Genomic DNA, 17,730 nt, shown 5'->3' on the forward strand with positions numbered 1-17,730 from the left:
GACGTCCCTAGAATGGTACAGCCAATTTTGTAACTCACATTTAAAACAATGCCTCAGCTAAAGCCAGCTAAAATATTATTTATCTAAATTGGCTTCTTTCACTGAAAGTTTTATTATTTGAGTATCCTATATAATATTTTTTTAATATAATATTTTGGGGCCCTGGTGGTACAATGGTTCAGAGCATGGCTGCTGACTCCTCAGACAGGGATTGGACTGGTAGAAAATGATACCGATGAGGAGTGAGCTTCTTGGCTCAAGTGGACACATGAGACTATGTGGGCAGCTCCTGTCTGGAGGGGAAATGAGAAGGCAGAGGGGGACAGAAGCTGGCTGAATGGACGTGGGGAATACAGGGTGGAGAGAAGGAGTGTGTGTCTCATTAGGGGAACAGCAAGTAGGAGTACATAGCAAGGTGTGTATAAGATTTTGTATGAGATACTGACTTGATTTGTAAACTTTCACTTAAAGCACAATAAAAAAATAAATAAATAAAAGAGCTTGGCTGCCAACCAAAAGGTTGGCAGTTCAAATCCACCAGCAGCTCCTTAGAAACCTTATGGGGCAGTTCTACTCTGTCCTATAGGGCCACTATGAGTTGGGATCGACTCGACAGCAGTGAGTTTACACAGTATTTTGGAGAGCTAAGGCCAGCTAAAATATCATTTATCTGAAATAGCTTCTTCTACTGCAAGTTTTATTATTTAAATATCCTATACAATATTTTGGAGAAATATGATTTGATCCAGGATTGCCTTTCTCTTCTATCAATGCATGATACTGAGTTTACTGTATCTCAGAGCCTGGTGAGTGTATTGAGGAAATAATGGAGTGAATCTCTAGGCCTGTGCATCTCACACAGTTGGTGCTTGACAAATTTTGAGTTTATGTCTGAACAGTGTCATAACAAATAGTACACTATTTAGTAATAGTGTCCAAGTGAGTTGAAAGTCTTTATTAACATTATTACTCATAGATTTTATTACTCATAGGCTTCCTTATCAAATTTTAGACCTTGTCAGTCACATGTATTTAACTGTGGGTTTTCAGAAATGAATGTTATAGGAACACTTCATTCATTTTTTAAAAGACACTCAATTTTAACAGCAGTTTTAAGTTTACAGAAAAATTGTAGAGAAAGTACAGAGAGTTTCCCTATACTTGTTCTCCCACTCATTGTATCATTTTACCTTAGTGTGGTACTTTTGTTACAGTTGATGAACCAATATTGATGCATCATGATTAACTAAAGCTCACAGTTTATATTAGAGTTCACTCTTACTCTTAAACAGTTTTATCAGTTTTGACAAATGCACAGTGTCCTGTATCCACCATTACAGTATCATGCACAAGAGTTTTACTGCCTCTGAAATGTCCTGTGCTCCACCTATTCGTTCCTCCCCACCTCCCTCTGAACGCTATTCACTTTTATCACTTTCTTTTCTTTAGCTCTTAGGGAATTCAGATGCTCTTTAAGTAGTACCTTTATTGCCTTAGAGTAAGGAAGAATTGAAGAGAGCTTTCCAGGAACACTATTTCATTGTTTTTAGTAAACTGTTTCACAGAATTGTTTGCCCCTCAGTACACAAATTCTTGGCTGTGAACAGATCGAATGCATTGATCTTGTCTGCTACAGCTCCTCTGGTACTCTTGACCTGGTCTGTCTTCCCTGCAGGCCTAGTTTTGAATCAGAAATTAGGTGATGCCTTTTCTAGACTTTACATTAGATGAAGTCAGTGTCCTGGGTAGGAAGGTTAACTTTTTTGTGTTTTTGGTGTCTTTATGATTTATACCCTTTGTTTCTCCTATCTAAAAAATTTTGGTGGAAGCTTTAGATACTGTATCAAGCTTGTTAGGTTTAAAATAGCCCACTCCTCTGAGGGTATAGACTAAAAACTATTTGGTCTGGGATATTTCCAAATTCCAAGAACTCCTAAAGCCCTACTTCTTTTGAAGCCATACTCCCAGGTTCACCCAACAGCAGCTGTTGCCAAACCCATACAAAGCTTCCAAATACATATTGAAAAGTAGATTTGATGCACAGGGACTGTGCTGTGGCAGTTATCCTACAAATGTCTTTGACGTTAGAAAAAAAAGATCAATAAATCAAAGATGTTAAAAGGCTGGCTGTGAAACAGGGTACTCAGTATGTATTTTATTAAGATGGATGTTAAATCAAAACCCAATCTATGGCACACCTATAGAGTTATCTACAGTTTAAAGAGGAAGAACTCTCTTATTTGAGGCTGGTAGGAGGCATGGCAGATGGGATTTTGGGAAAGAGTAGTGGAAAGAAAGCAGAAGGATGTAGGGGAAAATGCAAGTCTGTTAATATACAGGCTAAAGCAGCCTTTCCTAGGTGGTGATAGAAGGACTTTAATGCATATTGAGCACCTACTCCATGCGGGGTGTCATGGTAAACATTGCAGGCATTTTTTTGTTTTAATTTTTATTGTGCTTTAAGTTAAAGTTTATAAATCAAGTCAGTCTCTCATACAAAAATTTATATACATCTTGCTATATACTCCTGTTTGCTCTCCCCCTAAAGAGACAGTACATTCCTTCTCTCTACCCCATATTTCCATGTCCATTTGACTAGCTTCTGTCCCCCTCTGCCTTCTCATTTCCCCTCCAGACAGGAGCTGCCCACATAGCCTCATGTGTCTACTTGATCCAAGAAGCTCACTCCTCACCAGTATCATTTTCTATCTTACAGTCCAGTCCAATCCCTGTCTGAAGAGTTGGCTTTGGAAATGGTTCATGTCTTGGGCTAACAGAAAGTCTGGGGACCATGACCTCTGGGGTCCTTCTAGTCTCAGTCAGACACAGACATCTTTTTTTTAGCCTCTTAACAATCCCTCCATCCCTGTTTTACAGACACGGACTCAGGGAGGTTGTGATTCCTCATTGCCACTAAGTTATTAAGTGGCAGGACTTAGGTTCAAACCCAGGTCTGTCCAACCCCGAAGCCCAAGACGCTGTTTCCTTCATTCCATGGCTACTTCCTCAAGAGCAGCTCTACATGGGGATCAGATTGGCTGTCTTTCAAGATTCGATCTAATCCTTTTCAATACTGAGATTCTAGGTCATAGTTTCAAGCACACAGGAGAATAGACACTCCCACCTTTTTGAATCAAAGACCTGCTACTGAATTTTGTCTTCATGTGCCTGAAGGGTACTCCTCCCTTGCCATTTTCATTCATCCTGAAAAAAGCACCTCTTTTTAGGGGGATTAAGTAGGCTGGTGGCCTCTAAAATTTTGGCTAAACTGGGCAGTCAACTCTTTATGTTTATTGGTGGCGTTTAATGGAGAGAATTTGGGGGACACGGTGCATGCTCAAATGGAGAATTAGTGGGGCTTTATAATGTTGTTACAAACTTTACGATGTGAGTTGATTGTTTCATGTAGCCTCATAAAAACAAGTTGCATCACCCCCTGACTTCCTGACAAAGGTGACAGAGATGGGGTATTTCCTGATGCTCCATTCAGGCCAGCCCAGTTTCCAAATTTTAATGTTCCCGTAATAGGTGTGGAGAAAAAGACAGGAAGAACAGAGGATACCCATCAGCCCAAGTTGTTACACTGCCATCCTGGCAAAGACAAAGTGCACCAAAATTTACACAAACAGGCCGGTTTAGCTTGGGCAGTGAATAAATAAGCCAGATCACGTTTCTTGAATGACAGGCAAAATTTTGTCATCATAGCAACTCCTCCATCGTGCTTGCTGTGCTTACACAAGTCGTCAGCCTCTGTCCCAACCCCAAGCTACCTGGGAGGAGGAGCTGGGGCTTATCCATTCCTTATTTATAACTAGGTCTGAGCGACAGGGAGGGACAGGCAGGGTTGTCTCCTCTGCAGGTTGCTGCCTGAGTTACATATACAAATGCCTCGGGAGCAGCAGGCTGGCTGCATCCTTCTCACATTCCTGGGTCTGTCTGGGCTGGTTGGCACAGTTACCAGAACATACCATATTGGGATTGTGGAAGAATACTGGAATTATGTACCCCAAGGGAAGAACGTTATTACTGGGAAAAGCTTCGCAGAAGACAAGTGAGTGAATTTGGAGTCCCCACAGACTCCTGGGTTTGACTCCTTTTGACTCTGCGTGGGGAAGGTTGTATCTCATGGGTGGTCGTAATGGGTGTGAGTTGGTCTAGACCAACAGGAGGGGGTTTGCTTTTGCCTGGAGAGCCCTAGTATGGGTGGGTCTATAATTTGAGAGAAATAATTTTAGTTCCATCTATTCATTGAGGCTAGGGACCTTGTCTGTGAAGAGCCATATGCACAAACAGGTATTTTGGACAACGGTTCACTTTATAAAAAGCAACTTTTCACTAGGCGCCACACTAGTAACTTACAAGGAATTCTGGACTCTTTTTTTTTTTTTAACTAAAAAAAGAAACAACAAAAATGATAACATTTGGGATGAAAACTTGAGAATTGTCAAGAAGTCTTCACTGGTATAAACACACACAAAAAATGTCATAACTGGAGACAAGTATAGTATAGGCAGATATTTTTGGTCTTGTAATTTTTTTTTTTTTTTTAAAAAGGGGAAGTTACAATAGATTTGGCTGGTATTTTGAGAATTTCTTTGCATTTCCTTAGAAATGGCAATTTCACTGGTGTGAGAGGCTTGTTCAAGCCCTGACTCATTCATTCTGAGGTCAATTCCTAGAATCCATGGCACAGTTGGGTGAGATTGTACTGGAGTGTTCTATGTCCCTAATTTTTTTCGTCTCCCCAGAAGATAGTCCTTGCTCTCCTCCCTCTAGGATCTGATGTCTTAAATCTTATTTGTTCCCTAGAGCTCCTTCTAAAGGAAGTCACCTCCTAGTTCCAGAAACTTTCATGCATATTTTCAACTTTATGTTTCTTAGAACACCTTTCAACATGTTTTGTCAACCTCTGATGGATGTTTGGGCGTGTGCTTCTTTTCTGATAGGCAGATCTCATTGCATTTAACATCCAAATTCCATTTCCTAAAGATGAGATTAGCTGCCAAGATTCAGGAACAGAGCAGGGTTTGCAAATAAAACTTCAAAAGCCAGGTCCCCCTGCTTTCTGGGAAAGATCAAAGATTCAGTTGGCTTGGACGCATGGTTTTCAGGTTTTCTACCAGCTCTAAGAACACAAAGTTGGCATAATCATGTGTCACTTACTAAAGAGGGATGGATGATGCTCATGCCAGCCAGACTACCAAGAAGGATTGTTGCCTAAGCTTAGTTTTATACCAGGAAATTTAATGTCCACAAGGGCTGTTCCTTTAAAAAAAAGCTCTTGAAAACCCGATAACTGGGAGCTCCTAAAAATCAAACACCTATGCTCATCTAAAGACTTCACCAAAAGAGTAAAAAGACCACCTACAGACTGGGAAAGAATTTTCAGCTATGACATCTCTGACCAGCGCCTGATCTCTAAAATCTACATGATTCTGTCAAAACTCAACCACAAAAAGACAAACAACCCAGTCAAAAAGTGGGCAAAGGATATGAACACACATTTCACTAAAGAAGATATTCAGGCAGCCAACAGATACATGAGAAAATGCTCACGATCATTAGCCATTAGAGAAATGCAAATTAAAACTACGATGAGATTCCATCTCACACCAGCAAGGCTGGCATTAATCCAAAAAACACAAAATAATAAATGTTGGAGAGGCTGCGGAGAGATTGGAACTCTTATACACTGCTGGTGGGAATGTAAAATGGTACAACCACTTTGGAAATCTATCTGGCATTATCTTAAACAGTTAGAAATAGAACTACCATACAACCCAGAAATCCCACTCCTGGGAATATACCCTAGAGATACAAGAGCCTTCATACAAACAGATATATGCACACCCATGTTTATTGCAGCTCTGTTTACAATTGCAAAAAGTTGGAAGCAACCAAGGTGTCCATCAACAGATGAATGGGTAAATAAATTGTGGTATATTCACACAATGAAATACTACGCATCAATAAAGAACAGTGACAAATCTGTGAAACATTTCATAACATGGAGGAACCTGGAAGGCATTATGCTGAGCGAAATTAGTCAGAGGCAAAAGGACAAATATTGTATAAGACCACTATTATAAGATCTTGAGTAATAGTAAACCTGAGAAGAACACATACGTTTGTGGTTACGAGGGGGGGAGGGAGGGAGGGTGGGAGAGGGTTTTTTATTGATTAATCAGTAGATAAGAAATGCTTTAGGTGAAGGGAAAGACAACATTCAATACATGGAAGGTCAGCTCTATTGGACTGGACCAAAAGCAAAGAAGTTTCTGGGATAAAATGAATGCTTCAAAGGTCAGCGGAGCAAGGGCGGGGGTCTGGGGAACATGGTTTGTGGGGACTTCTAAGTCAATTGGCAAAATAATTCTATTTTGAAATCATTCTGCATCCCACTTTGAAATGTGGCGTCTGGGGTCTTAAATGCTAACAAGCGGCCGTCTAAGATGCATCAATTGGTCTCAACCCACCTGGAGCAAAGGAAAATGAAGAACACCAAGGTCACACGATAACTAAGAGCCCAAGAGACAGAAAGGGCCACATGAACCAGAGACCTACATCATCCTGAGACCAGAAGAACTAGTTGGTGCCCGGCCACAATCGATGACTGCCCTGACAGGGAGCACAGCAGAGGACCCCTGAGGGAGCAGGAGATCAGTGGGATACAGACCCCAAATTCTCATAAAAAGACCAAACTTAATGGTCTGACTGAGACTAGAGGAATCCTGGCGGCCATGGTCCCCAGACCTTCTATTGGCACAAGACAGGAACCAACCCCGAAGACAACTCATCAGACATGAAAGGGACTGGTCAGCGGGTGGGAGAGAGACGCTGATGAAGAGTGAGCTAATTATATCAGGTGGACGCTTGAGATTGTCTTGGCAACTCTTGTCTGGAGGGGGGATGGGAGGATAGAGAGAGAGAGAAGCCGGCAAAATTGTCACGAAAGGAGAGACTGAAAGGGCTGACTCAAGAAGGGGAGAGCAAGTGGGAGTAGGGAGTGAGATGTATGTAAACTTATATGTGACAGACTGGATTTGTGAACGTTCACTTGAAGCTTAATAAAAGTTAAAAAAAAAAAAAAAAGCTCTTGACCCCTTTGAATCAGATGTTTGCCGACCATTGGTGATTGTAGTCTTTACCATGACAAATGCACATGGGATTGAAAGGCTACACTAATTGCCAGAAACGTTTCCTAAAACCAGAGCTCTGCTGCCCTTGAAGAGAGCTCAGTAGGAAATGGTTGGCATTTGCGGCTGTTGGACACAAGAATGTTCATTGAGTGTCGTGAATATAGTCTTTAAGTTAAATATAACAATGGAATGCTTTCCATATGGTTGAGTAAAAATCACAGAAATTCTATCTTTCTTCTGAAATGCCTGTGTCTGGGTAGCTGTCTGCGAGCACTTGTTCTGACCCAGGGATTCCAGGGATTCTGGTAGCGACTTTTAATACATCACTTCTTGCCGATGTTATTATTCACATTTTACAAATGAGAAGCTGAGGCTCTGAGGTTAAGTACTTGCCAGAATTTACAAAGTAAATGGCAGAGCCGGCACCAAACTCATGTCTCTTTGCTTCCTAAGCTCATATTTCTTTTCACCATGCAACCTGTTTCTTGGAAGGGTGATCCTTTCTGTTTAATTTAGTCAAGGATTCCAGTAATAAAAGCTTTCTAGAAAGTCCCAGTACTTACTAAAGCTAGGCTTAGTCTCACTTGTCACTCCCCCTCGAGAGACTGCTAGTCAGTGACCAAACTGGTTACCTAGGTTTGTTCAAAATCCCAAAGTACCTCAGATACTAGAATGTTCCCACAGGACAGGAAGAACTTAGGGGTTCTCTACAGGTCATTTCAGCCCGAAGTTGGTGCTTTGAGGAATGTACAATAAATGTATGAAAATAGTTAAGGTGAAAAAGAGAAAGGGGAAATAGGCATGACTAAAACAATTATTTTGGCATCAGCCTTAGAGTGAGGTGGTTTAACAAATTCTGTGGTTCCATATGAGAGAACTCCTTTAGAAGCAGCTGGCATGCTACTGTGTCCTACATGGAATGCCAAAGTGCCCAGATGTTTCCTTCTGGTATGCAGTGAGGCAGAGTTTGAGCAGGGCTGACTCCTGACTCTTGAAAGGGGACCCTCGGTGAGCATGCAGTGAATATTGACTTTTATCAGCATCCATGTCAGCAAGGGACTAATGGTTGAGGCAGGGAGTGGCTCAAGGCAAGTGCCTTAAGATGGCACGGTTATGGTGGGTTGCTGACCCTTGCTTGGAGACCACAGGACACACATCACAGATAGTGATCTTGTTATATCTATGGAGTACAGCATGTATACTCTGCATTGTGCCATTTTCCCATGGGCAGGACAGGTTATCTTGGCGACAAAATCATACCCTCTTACACAGCTCCGCAGGATGAGTAGACTGCATTTCTGAGGGTGGTCTGCTGTTCAGGATATTCAGACTTAGAGACATGCCTAATATGTAGAGGCCTAAGACAACCAGCTGACTAATGTTCCACTATGAATGGAAATAGTGGAAGAGGAATCAGGAGACCTGATTCTAGTTCTTACTTTGTCCGCAACTTGCTATGTGACCTTGAACGTGTTACATAATCTGAATATCAATTTCTTAGTCTGTGTAACAAGGGAGTTGAAATATAATTCCTAAAATTACTTAAAAAGTGGACTTCTAAGGTGTCAGAAATAATTCTTGAAACAGAATGAAAAACATCTTACCTGACTTGCCAGTTATAGGAAGATGTTTGCAACAGTGAATGAAAAGACCTAAATGATTTATAAATGTTCCATCTTAGGAACTGGAATTAGAGAACACCTGAGACTGATAGTAGAAATATGTGACAATGTTTGAAGTATTCTGTATTTCTCTTCACCCATTTGTTTTCTTCTGTCCTTCAAGAACTATCTCCAATTCCTTATTTCATGCATGCATGAAGCCTTTCTCTGTAACCCTGGCTTATTCTGATATTTTCCCTTCCTACACTTCAGAGAATTTGGTGTCTCTGCCATGCACTTGGCCCCAGCATTTTCTTCTCCTTGCATTGCTGTTCTCTGCAGCTGGAGTGTAAGCTCCATGGTGGTAGAGAGAAAGGTCCAGCATATATCTAATAATCCTCTCCCCTACACGGAGCTTCTTCAGTGACAGCATCACATGGAGAACTCAGCATAGGACTGGGCGCTTGGAATCATTAGGGCAAAAACGAATGACTTTGCCAGTTCAGTTTTTTTGGTTGTTTTATCATTGAACAGGAGAATGGGCAAAAATTAGCTGAATAAGAGGGTGGGTGCCAAAGATTCAGTAATGTAAAAAAGTTTGGGAGCCAATGTTAGACCATGCCAAGAGCTTAATAGATCTGATTTACAGGATGAGAAAGAAAATAAATGGTTGAAATCATATCACTGAGACTTGACTTCAATCAGATGGTACAATGTAGCTGTCCAACTTGGTACCTTTGTTTGATAAATACGGTTAGAAAATATAATTGAGACCGTAAGCACTAATATTTCCTAGAAAGTACAGGGCTTAGGAGTTATACTCTATACAGAAATATTTTCTCCAGATGAGTATTCTCATTCTCTTCCTTTTTCTCCCCCTCCTTTTCCTTCTCCTTCTTGCTGGGTTTAATGGGGACACCGAGCTCCTTTGATTTGCCGGGGGGTGGTGTCAGCATTTTGATCCATTAATGCCAGTCCTGCTCAGGCTCATAAAGAACTTAATTAAGGTGTGACTGTGCTTTGGTGGTAAAGCCTGGGCTTTAATGGAACCAGAGTGGGATTACCTTCTTTAAAGTCACAATTCTTACCGTAGACTTCATTAGACAACCAACAGACATACAGGCCTTTTCTTCCCAGTGAGATGCAGGGTTTCTCACAGGTGCTAACTCATGGGCAGAACCGCTGTTGGCTGTTGGTGAGGTTAACCACTGCTCAAACCCCAAATTTGTAGGGTCTAGTAGAGGGTGTTTACCTAACCACATTACTGTTGATGGCAGAGGGTTGAGTACTCCTAGGAGCAGGTCCTAGGATGGGAATGAAGGGGAGACCCACGTGACTATCTGAAAGAAGGCTGAACTGTGAGGAAGCAGGTAGGGGGAAGTGAGGGGCTTTTGTAAGCTTTGAAATAAAGGGAAGGATATCGTCTCATCAGGGCTTGATTTAGATGGATGGTGACTTTCAAATCTCAATTTCTATCTTATCAGCATCAAAAATCATGTGTTGGGCCTGATGCCATGTGAGTCTTTTGGAGCTTCTGATATTCCCTATGTCAATTACAGATTGCCTTTGTTTTTTGGATGGCCAGCAGAGACCAAAATACATTGGCTTAAACAAATCAGGGTTTTGTATTCTCTTGTAAAAGAAATCCTGATGGGCAGTAGAAATGGTATGGTAGGGTCTCAGGGACTGTCAGTCTTTTTGGTCCACCATCCTTAGCATGTAGCTTCCCTTGTCAAGGATGGTCATGGTTACAAGGTGGCTGCTGGAACATCAGCTGTCAGCTTTATGTTCCAGGAAGGAAAAAGGAGAAGAGGAAACAGAAGGAGCATGATTCCTGCGGTATTAGCCCCTTTAAAGGGTCACTATGGAAATCCCACCCAACCAATTCCACTCATATCTCATGGGATACCCCTAGCCACAAAGGGAGTTTTAGCTACATGCTTTTCTGCCTGAATAAAATCAGAATTCTATTACTAAGGAAGAAAGGAGGCATGAATACTGGAAAGCAGCTGGCCGTCCCTGCCACCCTCTCCTATCTCAGTTCTTCCTTCTTGTCCATCATTCACAAGCATGCTCTTAGTCCCCTTCATCCTTTTTCCCATCTTTGTATAGTGGAGCCACAAAGCCTGGTTAGTGGGATCTGAGACCTCACACACAATATAATAGCTAATTCAGCCCGTGCAATGTTCCAGGCACTGGCTTTATGTGCATGGCTCTTCTATTCAAAAACCTTCCTTGGTCAGGGTGACCAGGAGGCACAGGACGGGTAGCCCAGCAGCAGGTTACCAGGGATGCCAAGGCAGCCTGGCTTGCTGGTGAAGTGTAGGACCTGGCATCAACTGACAAGCTTACAATTCTTGCTCTACTTTCTCAGCAAGAAATTGTATCTCTCTTTGCCTTAGTTTTCTCATCAGTAAAACGGAGGCAATGAAAGTACTTGCTTCAGGGGTATATTAGTTTCCTGTGGTTGCTGCAACAAATTAACAAGAACTGGGTGGCTTAAAAAACAGAAATTTATTCTCTCACAGTTCTGGAGGCCACCAATCTGAAATGAAGGTGTAGGGCCACACTCCATCTGGAGGCTCTAAGGAAGAGAATCTGTCCCTTGCCTCTTCTAGCGTCTGGTGGCTGCCAACATTCCTTGGCTTGTGGATGCATCAATCCAATCTCTGCCTCTGTCTTCACATGGCCTTCTCTTCTATGTGCATCTAATATCCTTTTGCCTCTTTCTTATAAGGACATTTTTGCTGGCATTTATACCCCATCCAGATAATCCAGGATCATCTTCTCATCTCAAAATCCTTAATCTAGTCACATCTGCAAAGGCACTCTTCCCAAAGCCTCAGAGGTTCTGGGGACTAGGATGTAGACATGTTGCTGGGAGCCACTATCAACCTAGCACAGAGGGTATTGGGAGACTCAAATGACATGGGACCTCTCAATGCACAGATATGCTGCCTGGCACTTCGTTAGCCCTCAATAAATGCTAGCCATTATTGTAACTCTTCTGTCTCAAGGAGATCTCTGGAAAGCAAGAGCTCTGTGGAAAAGACTTCCTCAAATAGCTGTATATTCCTCTTTTCTGATTAGAGTTTTGCCAGAAATGATTGAGCACGCACTATCCCAGATGCTGTGTGTGGGTTTCCACTCTTTATTTCCTTTAATCCTCACAATAGCCCTATCATGGTCAGTGATTTACAGCTGAGGAACCTGGGGTTCAGAGAGGTTAAGTTACTTCCCCAAGATCTCATAGCCAGGAAGTGGGGGAACTGAGATTCAAGCTCATCCTCTTTCCCCTTTACTGTGTGGATTCCATGGTTAAGAGCTCAGGCTGCTAACCAAAAGAGCTCAGGCTGCTAACCAAATCCACCAGCCACTCCTTGGAAACCCTGTGGGGCAGTTCTGCTCTGTGCTATATAGTCATTATGAGTTGAAATTGACTCATTGGCAGCAGGTTTTTTGGTTTTTTTTTTTTAATGTGTGATCTGTCCCTGGGTGGTACAGTTGACATGCATAACTGCTGACTGACAGGTTAGAGGCTTAAGTCTACCCACAGGCACCTCAGAAAAGGTGGAAATCTACTTCCAAAAAATCAGCCACTCAAAAACCTGTGGAGCGCAGCTCTACTTTGACACACGTAGGGTCGCCATGAGTTGTCATGTGTGTTCCAAGGAGCTTCTGTGGAAATGAAGTGAGAGAAAGAAGAACTTAAAACCAAGGTGGTGCTGGGAAACCAGGGTAAAAGAATGTGTGTAGCAGCTCATAGTCTGGAAGGTTTTAAAAAATTATTAATCTAATTAGGGAGGGTGTGGCTATACTGAGTTGCAATGTGTAATGATTACCATCACCACCCTTCTTTTTGCCAAGTGGCACTTGTCCCAATCCAGTCCTGTTTCTCCTCAGTGAGCAGTGTCTCCTCTCAAATCTGTTCTCAATGTTGGTTGTCAGTATTGTGACTATAATGATCTCACACGTTAGCTCTGACCACACCTTTTGCTGGTGTTACTTTGCAGCCCATCGTTACTGGTTTCCTTCCCATTCGCTGGCGTTCTATCTTCTCTGTTATAGCTAACAGAACCCTCCAACAATCAGGGTCTTCACTATTTAATTGGTACTTAACATGTAAAGTGGTGAGCTACTATTTATTCTCCAATACATATTTTTTGTCTCGATAGATAGATAGCTGCCAACTCATGGCTACGTTACATACAAGAAGTCCTTACAATTGCCAGCACGTTCAAGCCCACAGTTGAGGCTATCGTGCCAATACATCTCACTGAGGGTCTTAGGGTCTTCCTTGCTCTCTCTGGCCGTCTTCACCAAACATGATAGCTTCCTCCAGCTATTGATCCCTTCGGATGACATGGCCAAAGCTATGGATTTAGACAGTGTTGTCTTGTGATCCAAAAGATTTTTGTTGGCTCATTTTCAGAAGTAGATTGCCAGGCCTTTCTTCCTAATCTGTCTGAGTCTGGAAGTGTTACCGCAATTTCGTGAGTTAGAGCTGCCTGCCGCAAATAGCCAATTCTTGAGACAGGCGTGAGGTGGGTAGCAAGAGCTTTATTAGATACACCGGTATATGGAGACAGAGGGGAATGATCTCCTCCTAAAGTTGTCTGTCTCCCCAGACTACCGATGGGTTCAGGTTTTTAAGGGAAAGGGGCCATAAGTTTTAGGGTCTTGTGGAATGTGCGCTCTCTTTCTTCTGTCTGGTTTTGGTGGTCGCAACTCAAACATGTGGATCTTTTCCTGCCATTATCCCATCAACTCAGGGGGTAGCTGGCGCCATCCTTCGTCTTCTTTGACAGGCTTAGATCAATATCACTTGTTTTCCACAGTCTTAGAGGAAACATTGGTTAACTCTTAACCATTTGGGGAGTTAACATCAGGATCTTACTTGGAGGCAGGGATGGACTAGGGATGGGAAAGGAGAGAAAGAAGAAAGAAGGAAAAAAATTGGCTCAGGTACTGTTCAAAATATGGCCGAGCAGCCTGTTTCAGAAGCTCCGCTGAAATCTCTCCACCACGGTGACCTTGCCGGTATTTGAAATACTGGTGGCATAGCTTCCATCATCACAGCATCACAAAAGCCACTATGATGTGACAAACTGACAGATGGGTGGTGGTTTGTCTTCCTAATCAGGTGGTAAGTGTCTTTCATGTCAGGAATGAGATGAATACATCTCAGCCACCATTTCCAGCTTAATGTTCCATACATAGTGGGTGTTCACCAATGGTTCAATGATGAGGAATGGGAAAAATCCCACTAAAAGATCCAGATCCTGTTGGGGGGTGCTGGTGAGATGAGGTGATCACACTACCTGTGAGCTGGGAACTCCCCAGAATCTACCCGGAAGTCTCCCTCTGCACTATTACATAATTCCCACAGGGGGGTTTGTTCTGGCAATGGTTTTAATCTTGCCTGCTTTTGGAAGGTTTCTCCCTTCATAGGACTGCCCTCAGGTCTTGGCAGCTTGGGCATTGTGAACCCGCATTTTGTCTATAAAGCAGTTGTTAACGTGAAACTTCCCAACCCAACTGGATTCCTTCATGTGAGGAAATAGACATCTCCCCAGCTTGAGTCAAAATGTTAGAATGTAGGTTGTGGAGGTCCCCAAGGGGTAGTCCCTCTCAATGGGGACGTCATAAGGCTACACTATAACAACACACAGCTCACCAACCCTGCATTCTGATGAACACACTCTACTTAAATCAAATCAGAGGTTGCTTCCTTTGGATGCTCCCTTGAAGTTATTCCCTTGCTTTATTTCTTGGGCAAAAATTGCCTTTTCTACAACTCATAAGGACTGGAGCTTCTGTTCTACTCTTACTAATGCATAATGTGTAGGCTTAGTGGATACACAGAGGCAGAGAGCACAGAGTAAGTCTGGAAGGGCTCCAGACCTTACTTCCAGTTCCTTAGAGGGCTCAAGACCTTAGTCCCAGTGCCTTGGAGGACGGACTTGTCAAGCCCAAGGCTGAGCCAGCATTCTTTTCCCTCCAACTCTGTGGACAGGTGCTGTGCTCCCCGCTTAGGATGCCAGTCCCCCCTTTGGAGAAGAATGTACCCCAGGGTGTGGGCATGGCTTTATGGTGGTACCTTTGCTTCTAAAGGTAGAAGGCACACAAGAGAACTTCAGCCCTTTGGTAGCCAAACAGCCTAGGGTCTCTTTTCTAAATAAAATATGAGCTTGTTTTTACTGTCAACGTGGATATGTAGGTACAGAGTAAAACACTCCCATGGTAGAAAGGAGGATGAGTAAAAGCAAACCACTCACCTTCTCACTCCTGCCTGGGACCTCAGCGCCATTGTCCAGAGGTTCCACTTTAGTGGTTGCTCTTGCCACTTTTCAGATGTTTTTGTTGTTTTTTTTTGTTGTACATACATATATGTACATCAGTTAAAAAAAGACAAATCAGATCATACTTTACATTGCTGTTCTGCAGTTTGCTTTTTTTCATTTAGTATCTTGGTAATCACACCGGTATAACAACGTTATTCTTTTTTATGGCTATGTGATGTGAACATGCCATAATTTACCCCGTCACTAATTGAGGAATATTTAGGTCTATTCAGATGCCCTGGTGGTGCAATGGTTAACAGCTTGGCTGCTATCTGAAAGGTTGGTGATTCGAACCCACCCAGCAGCTGCATGGGAGAAAGATGTGGCAATCTGCTCCTGTAAAGATTATAGCCCAAAAAACCCTATGGGGCAGTTCTACTCTGTCATATGCGGTCGCTATGAGTCAGAATGGGCTTGACGAGACACAACAGCAGGTTTTGCTATCAAAATCATTGTAATTCTCTGTGACCATTACAACAGGATTCTTGTCTTGTTGATTCATTATCCAGATTGGAAAACGAGTCCTCTAGCTGTGGGGAGAGAGGGCTTTCTGCCTCTGGAAGGGCTGGCCCTATGATTCCTGGGGTAGCAGCCTTTCTCTGGTTAGGCCCATCCCTGCCATGTCATAGATGATCTTCTAGAATGTTCTAGATACAAGTGGTCTAACCTTCCTAGAATTATGCTGACTTCACTGTGGACCTGCAATGGACAGAACTGCATGAATTGTTCATTTTGGCCCAGAGTGGGCTGTCTACTTAGCCTATTACAAACATTGATTCATACCCTTTTAGGAAAGGCTGGGATAGGCTTCTGGTGGGAAGAATTGGGAAAGAGAAAAAAAAAAATCAGAAAAGTTTGGGGAGGTTGCAGAACGGTAGAAAAGGGAAGTCCTGAATAACCCGTGATAGATACTTAGTACGTTTCTTGAATGAATTATAAGAATGATTGAGTTATTGAAAGTGGATTAAAGGGAATAGAAAGTATAATAAATGGGAAAGGGAAAAACAGAAGTCATATGGGTGATGAAAGCAGGTAGGAGTTGCTTAGAGTAGAAAATAAAATAACGATATTTAAGAGATCAGAGAAGCAAACAGCAACTTCAGTTCTCACAGTAGGAGGTTTAAGTTATAGGACATTAATTCAGTGAAACACTGTAGATGTTAAAATGACTAATCGTGACATTTGAAAAAGCTAAAAATGTATGTGTATTTTAACTTAAAGCAGATGAAAATAAGTATAATATATGGCTAAATCCATAATAATGAATGGATAAGATGGAGAAAGGAGAGTTGAAATCAAATACTCAACAGTTTGTAATTTTCCGTGTAATAGCATCTGATCTTGGTCTTTTTATCACTTAGAACAGGAGTTTGCAATCTACAGCCCATGGACCAAATCCAGCCTGCTACCTATTTTTTAAATAAAGTTTTATTGGAACACAAACACATTCACTTACATCTTGCCTATGGCTGATTTTGTGTTACAGCAGCAGAGCTGAACAACAGAGACTGTCCCAGAAAGCCTAAGATATTTACTGTTTGGCCCTTTACAGAAAGACTTTGTCAACCACTGCCTTTGAATGGAAGTTTCCTGGAGAGGGACTGGGTTCTTTGTGAATGATTCTCTTCAACATGTGACATATGGCACCCACATATCGGTTACTATTTTTTGATGATAAATGACACCGAGGTGTCTCAGCTCCAGCGATCACATGACAAATTGAGAGTGTAGAGACTAAGTGTATTAGTTAAGACATAGATTTGGCTGCTGTAACAGAGGCCAACACAATAGCAGCTCTGTTGAAGAAGGGTATTGAATATACCATGGACTGCCAGAAGAATGAACAAATCTATCCTGGAAGAAGTACATCCAGAATGCTCCTTAGAAGCAAGGGTGGCAAGACTTCGTCTCATGTACTTTGCACATGTTATCAGGAGGGACTAGTCCCTGGAGAAGGGCATCGTGTTTCGTAAGGTAGACGATCATTGAAAAAAAAAGAAGATTCTCAACAAGATGAATTGACACAGTGGCTGCAGCAGTGGGCTCAAACATGGCAAAGATTGTGAGGATGAAGCAGGACCAGGCAGTGTTTTGTTCTGTTGTACATAGGGTCGCTATGAGTCAGAACCAACTTGACCACACCTAACAACAGCAACAAACAAGATAGAGATTTATTTTTTCTCTTAAGTAACAGTCTGGTGCATAGACACAGCTTCTTCCCATCTTGTTGCTCTGCCTCCCATAAGTTGTTGCCTCATCTGCATTATCCAAGATGGCTCACTACCATATTTGTGTTCTGGCCATAAGGAAGCTGGAAAGGAGGAAGCATGCTCTCCACAGCTTTCAGCTCCTTGACATAGCCTACAAGGTCTTTCCTGATCTGGGTTCATATTTTCTTGCCCAGAGTCTTACATCTCCCCAACTGGCATCTCAGGCTCAATTCACCCTAGACCATTTGTAGTTTACTGTGGGTCACATATGCATCTTTTAAGCTTCCTTTTCTAAAAATGCTGCACCAGTCAGGACACTTTGAGCTGTAAGTCATGAATACCCAGTTTGAAGTGTGCTTAAACCAAGAAGGAATTTACTGAGTTACATAATTCAAAAGTCCAGGGGTGGACCATCAGATGAGGCTTACTCTATAAG

At 42.3% G+C, this 17,730-nt stretch overlaps 1 protein-coding gene across 1 annotated transcript in view; it reads left to right on the forward strand.

Moving 5' to 3' along the window:
* Positions 1-3,884: 3,884 nt before the first annotated feature.
* Positions 3,885-17,730, forward strand: part of HEPHL1 (hephaestin like 1) — a 109,657-nt gene continuing 95,811 nt past the window's right edge. The window contains exon 1 of the mRNA XM_064288828.1: positions 3,885-4,051. Coding sequence (XP_064144898.1) covers positions 3,885-4,051 — 167 coding nt within the window. The remainder of the gene's footprint in view (positions 4,052-17,730) is intronic.

Source organism: Loxodonta africana, chromosome 7 (assembly GCF_030014295.1).
Source record: "Loxodonta africana isolate mLoxAfr1 chromosome 7, mLoxAfr1.hap2, whole genome shotgun sequence".
NCBI classification, from domain to species: Eukaryota; Metazoa; Chordata; class Mammalia; order Proboscidea; family Elephantidae; genus Loxodonta; species Loxodonta africana.